Source organism: Saccoglossus kowalevskii, chromosome 11 (genome assembly GCF_978046115.1).
Source record: "Saccoglossus kowalevskii chromosome 11, keSacKowa6.1, whole genome shotgun sequence".
Lineage (NCBI taxonomy): Eukaryota > Metazoa > Hemichordata > Enteropneusta > Harrimaniidae > Saccoglossus > Saccoglossus kowalevskii.
Window position 1 is genome coordinate 10671221 of NC_140651.1, and position 14311 is coordinate 10685531.

Genomic DNA, 14311 nt, shown 5'->3' on the forward strand with positions numbered 1-14311 from the left:
ATGACAATTTGTTTCAAAATCTGGTCAAGGATGGCTGATTGACAGCCATCTGACTTTTTGGCCTTACTACTATATTTCCACAATTTATTTACCATATTCATTCGTATTTGGCACATACATCATACATATCAGTGTGTTTCATAATCAGATCAAAGATGGCCGAATAATGGCTGTTTTTATTTTTGGCCATATTACTACTACATGGAACACATGTTTTAGTGTAAATAAACAATCTGTTGTATACGCCACTTGGAACTCCAGTTTCAAGGACACGCTCGCGACAACCCCTCAGCTTTAATATGACGAGCACAAAGAGAACTTTTAAAAATTTAACGAGGACTGTGTCATTTTCAATGACTTGTTGATATTAAGTTACCCATATTTGTTCTATTAGAAGTTAGCAAAATAGGTCTATTGCGAGTTCTTAATATCTTGCCAAATCAGATGTTTATCTATTGAACTGCACTTTTGATAAGTAAATATAAACTTTCATTTTGCACTTTCAAAAAAACTTGGAATGTTTTAATTTGGTTTGGAAAAAAAAAATGTTTATGTTAACATGAACTCAAATGACATCAAATTGACTAGAGTTATGTTTTTGATAACTTGGTCAACAGTGTGACTTATTAATTTCAAATCAAAACATACTTCTAATTTTTTGAAAGGAATATTGTTAGGACTATTTTTTTTCGGACGACGATTATAGTGAGTGTAATCGGTACAAAAAAATCTCATTTTTTTACTCAAACTAAAAACAAATTCAACAAAAATGCAGTTATTCTTTTTACTGATTATAATTAATTTTCACCCTGTTTAACTGTTGTTAATGAGATTAAATTATTTTTATTTGATTAATTGGACTGTTTGCAAATTTCCATGTCAAGTAATGAACATATCTTATGATGAGCTTATTCTAACATAGTCTCTGTTTAATAATTCTCAAAGTACTGTAAACTGCTTAAATTTTTCGTGAATTTCAAGAGTCAGTGAAAATGTTGAAATTTGGTATCAGTGAGAATTTCTCTGGCGTTCTATGACACAAAGTGTTAATTATTTTAGCAAAATTTTGTCTCCTTGAATGCTCATGCAATCACGAACATTTTTAACAGTGAAAATTATATGGTTCACAGTATTTATTTGCTAAGTTTTGCCAGTACACTTAAGTCAGGTATGTTATAAACTATTTATAAACTGAAACTGCAGTACACTCTATATAGTGTGCAGTGACGTACATGTTATATCTGCATGAACACTTCTTGAAATGGAGAGGTGTCCGTTAAGCCAATGCAGTAGTCTCATTTGGATGAGATTTCAGATGAAAACAGTTGGGTTTATAAGTAAAAACATTCCTTACCTGACTGGTGTAAATGTTTGACAGGAAGTCCTGCAATATCCTAAACAAAATTGCAAATGCTTGCAAATTGTTGGTTGTACTACTGTAAAATACTTTATTTTCGCTTGAAATTTATTTTCGCTGAAGGGATGATTCCGTGAAAATAAAGTCCAGCGAATATACTTTTTTTCCTATATTTCACATTAAACTCATCAGAAATCAGTGAAAATAAATTCCATACAAAACGCCCAAAAAGCCTTTTCAGCGAAAATTAATTCCAGCTAAAATAAAGTATTCTACAGTAATTTGTAAAAGTGAACTGCCTTTGAATAAATTTGCAAGTTACTGAAAACAGTTTGATATTCAGTTATCCTCTTTTTTTTTTTTTTAAATTGAAATCCTTTTCTAATATAAGTAAATATGTACTTTTATTTCATTGTGCTCATTGCAAAAAAACTGACTTTGTTTGGGGGAAAAAAATGTTTCTAATAAACTTAAAATTGTTGATATATTTATTCATTTTATTGTATTATTAGTGAATGAGAAAAATCACACAAATGTGACCAAACAAGGCAGATGATTTCTACCAAGGTAACCCGAATAACCTGCTATAAACAGGTCATCAAAATGAGTTCACTCTGACAAGTATTGTACTGGTTGATCCAATAAAATCGCATACCTGCACATGTCACAGAAATGACAGTATTGAAACCCTGTATCAAACAAGATACTGTTGCCATTCAGCTGTAGTTGAGAGGAACACATTTAATTTGTGGCAAATAAAAAGATTGCATAGCAAAAACTTAAATCAGAAAGTCACTTGATGCCCAAGCCACAACCTTGCCATGTCAGGTACCCATTTGGTGTATCTGCAACCCAAGCAACATTGTTGAAGGCAATAAAGTCTGCTGTTGGAAATAATACTGCTACTAAAATATTTTATTAGAACCGTGGAGTAGTATCTCAAGTAAGTTATTTTGAAAACCAAACACAGAGGGTGTGTATTTTAAGAAGCAATACCCATTGCTGTAAAAACAAATGTCACTACCATAGCAACATTGATGAAATTACGCATGCCGGTACAACAGTTTTGAGAACAAGTCTCCATAAACTTTATTACACATTTGTACATAGTTTCCAATGGCTTTTAATATTTAAAATCACATAACCGTACAAAAACATGACATTCATAAAATAGCAATTATTAAAAATAATATGTTATTATGCATTTTTTTTCCCACAATTTAGACACAGGATTGAGAGTCATAGTGTATTAAATGTATGTGAACAATTCTCTGTACGCATAACTAAGCAAAGAGGAAAGTAATAAAATACATGTACTGGAAAATTAGAACATTTTTATACAAGATCCAAATTGTTATATATCTACTGTAAATGCATGACTTATTCACTTGGTTTTAATTACAATATTTTCATTAATCAGAGAAATTAGCTAATTAAAACTACATGAGAAATGATACAACCCACTGTTTCATTACAAAATATGAATATGCCCACAATTTTGCAATCAAAACCAGGTGAAAATAAATGATTTTACAGTATCTAGTGTGGACTTTCCCCTTGGTGATGGGCAAGGGAAAACATTTATACATGTAGCTTTGTTAATTACACACACACATTTAAAACAAATTAGGGACATAAGCCAGTATTCCTAGTCATCTTCAATGACCCTGGCTTGATGAAATAAAACTTCAAAAACAAGATTACAATAAATGTTGAACTATTTAAAAAAAAAAAATGGTAAAAAAATCTGGTAAACTGGATGTAAATAGTAAGTGTACATTTCATCATTATGGCCTTATTTGCATATTCAATCTGACCACACTAAATCTACACACAAATGATAGATTCAACTGGGGGCTAATGAATCATAGTGATCGTTATAAAATTACTATATATAATTTATAAAAAACAAAGTTAGTTTATTGGCAAATACTGAAATGGATATTCTCAGCCTCTGCAAAATCCAGTTGTTTGAATATGTATTAGCAGATTTCAAAATTAACACATGTCTCCTGAAAGCTTCCATGAATAGCCATAATGAACGGGAAAACATGGCGTCAACAGGCAATGTGTCAACAATATTTATATTTCTACAAAATAAGACATACCGTAATAGTTATATCAATAAAGACTAAGACTAAAAACCCTCTCCCATCTATACACCTCACTTAATTTGAAGTGATTTACAAAGTTTACCAATAATAATTTAATTTTACTCCAAGCTAATGAGCAAGTATATCCATACTCCAGTCAACATTACCATCCCATTGAGGTGGTGGTAGGAACCACCAAAGAGATGAGACCCATGCAAGAAACACTGTTTGTTAGCCAGCATAATGACTAGATAATATCACTCTCATATAAAAAGCTGAGATTGTCATTCACCAAGATCAAGAAATTTCCTCGTGAGAAATGGGATAACTTAATTTCATTGCTACCACCCTTGTAGAATAAGTTACATCTGCCGAAGCTTGGCTAGACGTTGTGAAAGCTCATCTTGTTCTTGTGATGCTGCACTGGCTGTTCCAATCGCTGAGGTTTGACCTTGTGGAAGCTCCATATTCAACTCCAATCTGAGATTATAAAGACGAAAAGCATAAACACTTTATTACTAACAGGTACAAAAATGTGAGCAGCCTATTTTACATCGATAACATGAGTAGGCCACTAATCAAATCTGCGCATATGTTCAGAGCATCTATGTACCAAGTTTCATCAAAATCCAATGAGTGGTTCTTTAGATATCAGTGGAACAGTCGGACACACATACACACATACACACACACACACAGACACACTAACTGCAAAGACTCCCATTTTGTGCTTCGCACATGGGAGTCAAAAAGGCAGTGCAGCCAGACGGCTAGAACAGCTAAAAATTAGCTAATTATCATGCAAATTAGGTAATTAACGGGCATGGATTTTTACCAAAACCTAATCAAATCTGCGCATTGGCCCAGAGTATCTATGCACCAAGTTTCATCAAAAACCGATGTATGGTTCTTGAGATAGCAGTGGAACAGTCGGACACACATACACACACACACAGACACACTAACTGCAAAGACTCCCATTTTGTGCTTCGCACATGGGAGTCAAAAAGGCAGTGCAGCCAGACGGCTACTTTGTAGCCACGTGTTCATTGTTTGTGTTTCATTTCAAGTGTAACATGGCGCGTGTTCTCTGCCCGACTATACGCCATGAATGCCGCTAGCCACAAGTCTCGGAGGCACTAAAACAAAAACGTCCTGTAATCGTGTTCATTGGAAAACAAAACAAATCACTAATAAATTTATGAAAACAGCTCCTTTTTGAATCGATCTAAAAGCACTCTTAATTTGCGCAACAAAAACCAATAATTTCCGTTTTTACACTATTAATTCGTGCATTATTTTTACTACCGCGAATTAATCGAGTTTTTACGGTACCTTATTTAAGGCCTAAACTTCCATTTCAGAACTGTAGGGTAATAGTATTTGTACCAAATGTTGTACAGATGCACCATCATTAAATGGAACTATAATTTGTTTTAATTCAGATGATGAGTATATTTATAACTTTGAAAGCGCTGTCAAGTACAAGTATGGATATCCCAAAATATCAGATTAATAATCTAATAGTCTAATGTCAGAGTGTTTGAGACACCATCATTTTCCCCACTAAAATCTTACTAACAAGCAGCCTGTCGGCTGAAATAGCTCCGCTGTTAGCAATGGTCATTGCAATTAAAGAACAGAAGATATCATTAGAAAATGAACAATATGTATAGTATCAAAGCAACAGAACTTGCTGTTTCAAAAATATCACTTTTCACCAAAAATAATCATCAAAATTAGATAATTGAAGATATCACCACAAAATTAACAAATCTGAAAGAGGTCCACATGCAGTACCTATATATGTAATATCAAAGCAATTGGACTTGCGATTTTTAACAAGAAGTCAAAAATATCACTTTTTACCAAAAATATTCACTAAAATTAGAGAATTAAAGATATTATAAAATGAACAAATCTGAAAGAGGTCCATGTGTAATATCAAAGCAATTGGACTTGCGGTTTTTAACAAGAAGTCGAAAATATCACTTTTCACCAAAAATTACAAAAATATTCACCAAAATTAGAGAATTAAAGATATCATCATGAAATGAACAAATCTGAGAGGTCTACCCAAGGTACATATACACCAAGTATCAAAGCATTCAGGCTTGTAGTTTTTAAGAAGAAGTTGAAAAAGTAAAACATTGATACGGACGATGACGGACAATCACTCATATGATAAGCTCCGAACAAACAAAGTCAACAGCGGAGCTAAAAATAGAACAGACGTAACCATGGAACACCATGTGAAACAGATCAAATGTAGACTAACAACAATTTCAACTAAACCACATAACTTTGCTGTGGTTTTTGAGTGATTTGTTGTATATCTCAACAAAGTTTATTGCCTGAATAATTTTAAGCCCTTGCTAAATTATTCCATCGCCAGAACAGTTGAAAAATACATCTGTTATTGTGCCGTTTTTGTTTACTTTTCTGTTTGTCCAAATTGAACTTCATGAACAATTAATAACATTAGCTAATGTGACGTCACATAAAGTGATTTGACAGGCATTTATGAATGCACTTCTAATAGAGTAAATATGGTAAAAGTTACAGTATTAAACCATGTAACTTACCCTGCTTCGTCTGCTACTTCTTGCATGAGTCCGTCCACACTGCCTTGTGGTACTGTCAACGTTGTTGTAGCACTCATTGTGTTTTCCATGTAACTTGATTGCACATCTAAGTCCTCAAACTGCTTTTCAAACTTATCCATGAGCAATGAAATCTACAATTATCAAGAACAATTTTATTTTAGTCTACAAGTGTCTATATACACCTTTACTCAGGGGGGCAGAGCTACGTCACAGAACGTACTACGCTCTAGTACGTGCACCACTGTACCTTGTATTTCTATGGGCTCTGTGCAGGTCAAATCTTGTTACACTGTGAGAGACAACAACTAACCTAAAGTACATGTTTTTGTGTTGTTTTCACCGATGAAAATGCCTGGATGTTCACTCCCAACATTATTGGAAAGTAAAATCATCCATAACTAAATTAACAAGTTCCAAGATATGATGACAGAAGTGAAAGTGTGTCTGTCCGAGTAAACTTGTATTATATTGGATGTGGTGTACTTTCACTTTCTAAGATTTTTTGTTGGGAAGAAAGGAAGGTGTTGAAAAGTCTATTGTTTGTTCTTGCTTGTGATTGGTCCTGATACTGTTCGGTGAAGTACAATTACCGGTATGTCTGCTCTTAAAAACTGCGATATACTTTATTCTAGCTGGAATTAATATTTGCTGAAAAGACTTTTTGAGCGTTTTGTATGGAATTTATTTTCACTGATTTTTGACAAGTTGAATGTAAAATATAGGAAAAAGGGTATATTCGCTGGATTTTATTTTCAATGAATCATTATTTCAGCGAAAATAAAGAAAATTAATTCCAAGCGAAAATAAAGTATTTTACAGGAATGCAATTCAGACTTAATAGACATCTCACAAAATATGCATATTAATATAATATGTAATTCATGTTTTCTTACAATAGAAATAATAAGTTCAATCACCACATTCTTGTGGCCAATCATGATTAAACCATCGTATGGGTTTAAAAAGTCTTGAGAGAACACTGTAATATATACTACTGTAAAACTATTTATTTTCACTATTTTATTGCTTTGAGCAATTTCACTGGGTTTATGAACAATGACATGACATGTAAATTCAATTTAGAAGATTTACTTACCAGCAAAAAATTACGAACGAAATTAAAACCCAGTGAATAATTAGTGCGTTTTACAGTATCAGGCTAATAAGATTAAAGACTGGAGTATCTACCTTTTCAAGGTTCATTGACCTCATTGCTGCATCCATAGACTTAACTACACCAGCCATAGATGAAGTAACTTTTTTCATTGTGACTGCTGATTGTACTCTAGAAGCCGTGGCATCAATTCTAGCACTCATTCTCAAGAAATTTAATGATTGGTTCTTTTGTCTAATCGCGTTTTCTGCATGAATCCTAGCACCTTCCATGTTACCTTTCTGTATTGCCTGAAATCACAAAATATAACCTGTCATATGCTGGAAATACATGATATAACGCTGACAATTGGAGCAATTCCTCCATACACATGTCACTTATTACTTATTACCACTGGACACAACTTTTATATATACTTCTTTTTTACTTTTGTTGCGCTAGTGTACATCGATCTAAATAGGGACAGCCGTGGAACCGGATGCTCCTAGATTTGCTTCAGACTCCTAGTTTAACTTGCCAAGGACTCTCTTTGACTCCATACACGCCTCATCACTACCACATTAAATATTTTTTGAATGTTCATCTTTATGATGCGCTTTACAAAATATTTTTTATCCTTCCTATTTGTTTTCCATAGTACTATCATTACTCTACCTCTTCGCTGGTTCCCAGCATCCCTAACCGCCATATTGTTCCACATGGCTGGGATCCAAAATTGTGTTACTATTCTTCACCCCTGGTTGAAATTTATTTACACTGTGAATGTATATTTTTTTTTAATTTGCTTGCAACTCACCAGGAATGAAAGAAAAATTCTAACACACCAAAATGTCATTCTAATTCTACAATAACAACATGCAATAGATACCCTGTGCCTCGACACTATTTCTTTACAAACACATGTATTGCACACATAACACTATAATGTAAGACTTTTGCAACCATTGATGGTTTATTGTGTTTCTTATTTTTTAAAAGTGTCATCAAAATTCTACACAAATCATTCCATTTAATTTGTTCCTATGTTTAAGCAGCATCTGTTTATTTCTATATATATTTGAAGCCTGTCTCTAATGTGCATATAAACAAAACACTACATTGATTGTATGTTGAATCATTAAAATATGACTTACCTGTAAAATACTTTATTTTCGATTGGAATTTATTTTCACTATTTTCGCTGAAGGAATGATTCAGTGAAAATAAAATCCAGCGAATATACCTTTTTCCCTATATTTTATATTCAACTCGTCAAAAATCAGTGAAAATAAATTCCATACAAAACACCCAAAAGTCTTTTCAGTGAAAATTAATTCCAGCTAAAATAAAGTATTCTACAGTACTTTGTCCATAGACACACCACTGTGTGCAAGTGCATGTGCTACTAAGAACAAATACGGTATTTGTAGGCACAACAATATCTATGAACTTGTACATACCTTTTTTAGTTTTGTTTTTTCCACTTTTTCTTCTTTATCACATTTTTTAGATTGCCTAGCTAGATCTTTAGCAGCAAACTTTAAATTAAACAAATGTTCTGACAATCTTGTTAAGGATAATTATATTGCTACTGTAACAAAACTACCATTGCAACAACATATACAAGCATACATGTCGATGAACAAAACTTGCATCTATAGATCAGTTTATACATCAACATTGCCACAAGGCTTTGGCTTGGGCAAGACAATAAATGTGCAATTATAACTGAACTGCATCATGGGTAATATGGCATGTCAGTATTAAAATTTACAAATCCTCCCATGTCCACAAATCCTTCTTTAATAGATGGTCATGTAATAAGACTTTTTGGTCTTTGTCACTTTAACCTAACTTTATCAAATCCATTGAGGAGCATGCACACATACACACACAAATAATCCAAATTTTGGTACTTTGTGGGATAGTTTTATCAGGTTGCACAAATAGGCACGTTTTTCAACAAATATTTGAGGCTTATTTGGGAGTAAATACCTGTCCTTTAATTAATTTCCACCATAACCAGTAGTTAAATTGAGAGCATAATTATCTTGACAAATATTTGAAACTTATTTTGGTGTAAACAATTCTTGTTTTAATTAACTTCCACCATTACAAGTTGTTAAATTGAGGGAATTAATTACTCAACAAATATTTGGGACTCATTTAAGAGAAAACAACTCTTGTTTAAATAATTTTGACAATTGCAAGTTGTTAAATTAAAGTAATAAATATACTGGGATCCTTGGATATTTGATTGAATTGTGAAACTTCCTAAAAAATGTTACCCGGTAACTGTTGAATTCGAACCCTCAATCAACAATTTTAAATTTCACAGACAGTACCACAACACCACAGAGGATATTCATTGATTTCCTGAATTATTTTCGTGATATAGAACACACCATCTTGACACCTTATATCTAGAAAAACTCACCTTGACTTTCTTTCTGTTTCTTTCTTGTAACGATCTGATAACTGCTGAACAAATTGCGTGCTCGCCAGTTTAAATCGTTAATTAATTATTATTTATTTATTTATATGCATGGTGGTGTTTTTTGAGGTTTATTAATCATGACATTCTTTGTTTACTTTTCAAAGGTTTGCACTTTGATGGTACACTTGTGTCCCATGCTACAACATAGGTGGCTGAATGGTGGTCATTTTGCACACTACTTGAATGTCCCGATAATTGACTGAAAATGAGTTCAATGAAAAAGCCAAAATGATCACTTTGGTTCCGGCGAGTGTTTATATAGTGTGATTTTAACCCTCAGGATTTGTATTATGTGTTTTTTCATTTCCCATGTGTGCCACACTGTAATATGCGACCACTTCTTTATTTTATAGTTTCAACCACACGGCCATGTTGCAGCGAAGTATGTGAACCCTGGTGTGACTCCACTGACTACATGTATACAATATGAATTGTTCTTGTCGCGAACAGTAATATTATTAATTTTGTTGTTATTATCATAATATTTTATGTTATAGTGATGGCACTGATATCCAAATTAATAAATAATAAGCGTCAATCTACGTCCACACAAGATCGGATTGACCAATCAGTGTTTGTTTTACTAATACTTCTGTTCGATTCTTGTTGTTTCTGCGTTCCTGTACCAGTTGCACTTTTCTCACTGCTGTATTAGCAGAGTCATTTGGAAATAAATGGTATACAGGTTGCGTACATCACTCTAAAACGACCTAACTGTGTCTTTTATTTCTGTGGTTCTATTCACAGTTCTGTTTAACATGCTAGGATTTATTACTATTATTATCATTATATTCATACTCCATAATGTCATGTTCACTTTATAGCTTACAGCTGAAGATCTAACTAGAAGAGGCTAACAAACATATAAACAATTTTATGAACTTACACTGTGATCCATATATCATATAACAATTTTAAAAACAGTTACCTTAAAAGACATCATCACCTCCTTCCAAATTAATTTTATTTTTATAATTGTCCTTTTGCTTATTACAGTATTATATCCTTATTATAGTATTATAATTGTATTTTTTGCGATTGTTTGTGTATTGTTTTGTTGGTGACTGCATGTTTTCTTTGTTATGTAACCATTTTAATTCCTTCTGAGGAGTTTTAAGCGTTCTTTATGTATATTGAAAAATATCATCATGTGATTTGTTCCATTTTATTGGTAACGTCTCAAGCATCTTTATTATAATTTGTATATACCAATTTGTAAATACTGAACAAACGACAATAAAAGTTTCTTAAGGACATCTCACCCACAACTCTAATTCTAACCTTGTCCCTCCAGTGCCCCTTTGTCAGGATACGTATAGTTATTTGAGGGTGCATATACAATTACATTGGGGGCTGTAGTTATGGTTATAGTTATGGTAGCCTGATGAGGTTGCATGAGTTGCACTCTCAGCGCTGCTCTAAACCCAATACACGCCTGACGGAATGATGTAGTTTTTCACTTCCCCTCGCGAATTTTTGTTGGTACCAATCAAATTGCAAGAACGGCAGATAGTGACAGCCATCAAAGGGTAACCATTCACAGCAGAGTTTATTTGTTTGTTGACATAATGTGCGATAAGGTGCTGGAAAATTTTCGCCCAATGTTTATCATCTTGTCGTAAACTAACTGTGATTTTTGCCAACAATGCAAACACAGCTTTGACGGTGTTATCATGACCACCATAATGAATATTCATTGTAACTCATTAAAGAAGGCATGAACTTTGAATTCACAGTATTGAGGTCTGATGCCATTCGACCAGCAGGGCCTACTCACGCCCACATGTCAGGCTAAGGTTATGGGTTAGCCGGTCTTAAGGAACTCCCCCAAAGGATCCTGATTGTGTAGGTACATCTTCTGGAATTGCACCTACATGTATATTTTTTCTGTATTTACTCTGGGAAATTGAAAGTCTTCCTAACCTTGACCCTAACCCTAAAATGGCCCTTTAGATAATAGGTGACTTCAAGAAGAGCATGTACATTTAAATTGAGAGGGGCACTGTGGTTTAGGTGTACTAGTGCAAAAAACTCATTCTTTGAAAAATGACATGGGCCTTTAAACTGACATTGCGGACATGCAATTAGATGTAGGGGTGGAGTCCAAAACAGCTTCTCTTACCTTCAGTCAATGCAGTCATGCAGAAGACAAGAATCTAGACCAACTATCACTGCATACATTCCATAAATAAAGTAGTATGGCATATTACCAACACAATCATAGCAATCTATCAATTCCCAACTGTTTCCAGGCATGACACTTCCGACATCTCGTACATTTCATGACAACAACATTGAGGATGTGTCTCGTTGTGTGAGATTTCCTTATTTTCTGTGTAATGAAAACACACTTTTAACTGGAACGTTACATTCTAAAAAGGATACTTTCCATCTGGGCAGTCATCTTGACGGTAAAATCTGTGGTTACTTCTGTCCAACTCAAGAAAATTCGCTAATAACCAGGTGCGAATGAATCACCAAAAGAAATAGCCACACAATTTATTTTCGTCCTGTGAGGTTTTTGAGCTCATAAATTTATGACGTCATCAGTTATTGTGTAGCGTTATCGTTCGATGTTTCTCTTGGTGTTCTGAATCTATCAGGGACGTCATAAACTCAAAAAATAGGTGAATTTTAATAAATTAAAATATATACATTTCCAAGTTGCTCAAGAGCGCTAACTTTTAATTAGAAGTAGTATGTCACATGATATCACTTTGCGCATGCTCACGGCGGCCGCCATGTTGTTCTGACTTCCTGCAGATATTTTTTTACTTTGCCTGGAATCTTATTTTAGTGTGCTCTGCGTGCAAAATATCTGAGTTGGTGCAGCGATCGTGGCAGTTGAAGCTCTCAAAATGTTCGGCAAGTGATCGTAGAGGTAAATATATGATTTCAACCCACAAAGAACATGAAATTCGTAAGACAGTTTTCACGTTACCCAAAGTCAAAACAGTCATGACGAAGTACCAAAGTGGCATTGGTGTTTAGAAACTTAGCTTTCTCTTCTGCCCACGCATTTCTCCCGTGTAGTGATTTATGTTTTCAATATTTTCTGATTTTCATAGCTTTCCTCGTTATGTGTTTGTACTACTTGATACTGGTAACTGTGTGTGGGAAGTGTTTGAATAGTATTTTGGTATCAGCCAGGTTGGTGTACATATAGTAAACTAAATGGGATGGGCAGAACTCTGTGATTCCCCCCAAGAACTCCTCACTCAATGGAGTAATTGACATTGATGATGGGTAATAAACCCGTTGGTGTCGATGTGAAAGAGAAACTGTACACATATACATGTATATTTCTCAGTTCTGTTTCTTTCTAGTAATATTTTTGTATTAATTCATATGCACTGTGTTATTATAATGTAATTATTTGTGGGTTGTTTAGTATTATTAATTTATTTAATTCACACGTGTTGATAATAAATAAATACCCATTGAACAGCTTCTCATCATGTTGCCACATCTTATACAATGGATTAAGTGTATTTATTTATGAAAGTAATACATAAAGGCAGTACAACACTATTCTCACTATACTTTAAAATGTTTTGTGTTAATTTGTGGATTTTCTTTCTGATGAGTTTCTAGATCCAACTCTCGTGCTTGCCTAGTTTTGTAAATTATTGTAGGTCTCGCACAAGTTGTTGTAGAAAATGTTCACTACATGTAACTTTCCTGTGTGCATGAATCAGTTTATTTTCTACTACTCTAACTAGTAGCGTGGTTTGACTAGTTGTCTTACTGCGCTTATGAATTGTAGTTGTATATTAATAATTGTCAGTTACCTTAGTGAACTGTGTAAATATGCATGACCCACCACAGTCATAGATTGAAAAAAATGGTGTCTGTACGAGTGCTTAAAACAGCTGTTTAAGAGGAGAGATAGGAAATTAAACTGGTGGTCACCGGGGTCATCACTGTGGTGGCTGGTCTACCAACTTTTATGCAAATTTATGCATAGATTCTGTGATGGCCGTGCATGGTAGGCTGGCACAGCATTTTATATCTATTGTCAAGACCATAAATTTCCATAAAAGCCTTGGCAATTAGTTTGACTGGAAAACTAAATAAATTTAGCTACCGGTACATCAGAAGCTTGGAAACTTTTCCATAATATTTAAAAGAAGATCATTTTTCGCTGGGTCCTCTAATAATATCGCAAAATGAGCCAGAAAGTCGTAGATATCAATATAATAAAATATGATTGCATTGTTTTGTTAATATACTTCATGCATGGGCTCAAAAAATGATTAGAAAGATTGATTGCATACTCTAAATATAATCATGCAAACTATGAATTCAAAGTGTGTACATTGGCAAAAGGCTGCATTTTACGTGACCTCAAATATAATCACTAAAAGATTTTAGAACAGCTATAAATAACAATGACTTGTGAAATCACAAAGAGTAAGTATGTAATTCATACCTTGCCAAGAACGTTGATGGTAGCCAGAGTGCAGTGTCCTCTGTCTTGGTGACCCCTAAATATCCGCAGAGTCGCAGCAATCACCGTGGTGCACCACCCATTCTATCTCTTACTGAGCATGGCTTTTTTTACTGCCATGGATCAAATTAAGGAAACAGTCTGAATGTGACTGACTTCTCAGTACTGCCATGGTTTAAATTAAGGAAACAGTCTGAATGTGACTGACTTCTCAC

General features: G+C 33.9%; 2 protein-coding genes across 2 annotated transcripts in view; one reads left to right on the forward strand and one right to left on the reverse strand.

Moving 5' to 3' along the window:
* Window positions 1-2421: 2421 nt before the first annotated feature.
* LOC100368105 (charged multivesicular body protein 1b-like) lies at window positions 2422-12207 on the reverse strand. The gene is made up of 5 exons (XM_002730634.4): window positions 12032-12207; window positions 8610-8707; window positions 7245-7460; window positions 6036-6187; window positions 2422-3930 (listed from the first exon to the last, which is right to left on the reverse strand). Exons 1-5 carry the CDS (start codon window positions 12048-12050, stop codon window positions 3813-3815), a joined length of 603 nt encoding a protein of 200 aa, XP_002730680.1. The 5' UTR covers window positions 12051-12207; the 3' UTR covers window positions 2422-3812.
* A 159-nt stretch (window positions 12208-12366) lies between these two features.
* LOC100369012 (TGF-beta-activated kinase 1 and MAP3K7-binding protein 3-like) overlaps window positions 12367-14311 on the forward strand; it is a 31612-nt gene continuing 29667 nt past the window's right edge. Inside the window, exon 1 of the mRNA XM_002730640.4 lies at window positions 12367-12527. The gene's annotated coding sequence lies outside the window, so the exon portion shown is untranslated. The remainder of the gene's footprint in view (window positions 12528-14311) is intronic.

What these genes read in the sequence shown, in the direction of transcription:
- LOC100368105 (XM_002730634.4), bottom strand. An exon ending in AAAAAACAAAACTAAAAAAG is followed by an intron (nt 7,461 to 8,609) that starts GTATGTACAAGT and finishes TTGTGATTTCAG; the next exon opens with GCAATACAGAAAGGTAACAT. An exon ending in GGTCAATGAACCTTGAAAAG is followed by an intron (nt 6,188 to 7,244) that starts GTAGATACTCCA and finishes TGATAATTGTAG; the next exon opens with ATTTCATTGCTCATGGATAA.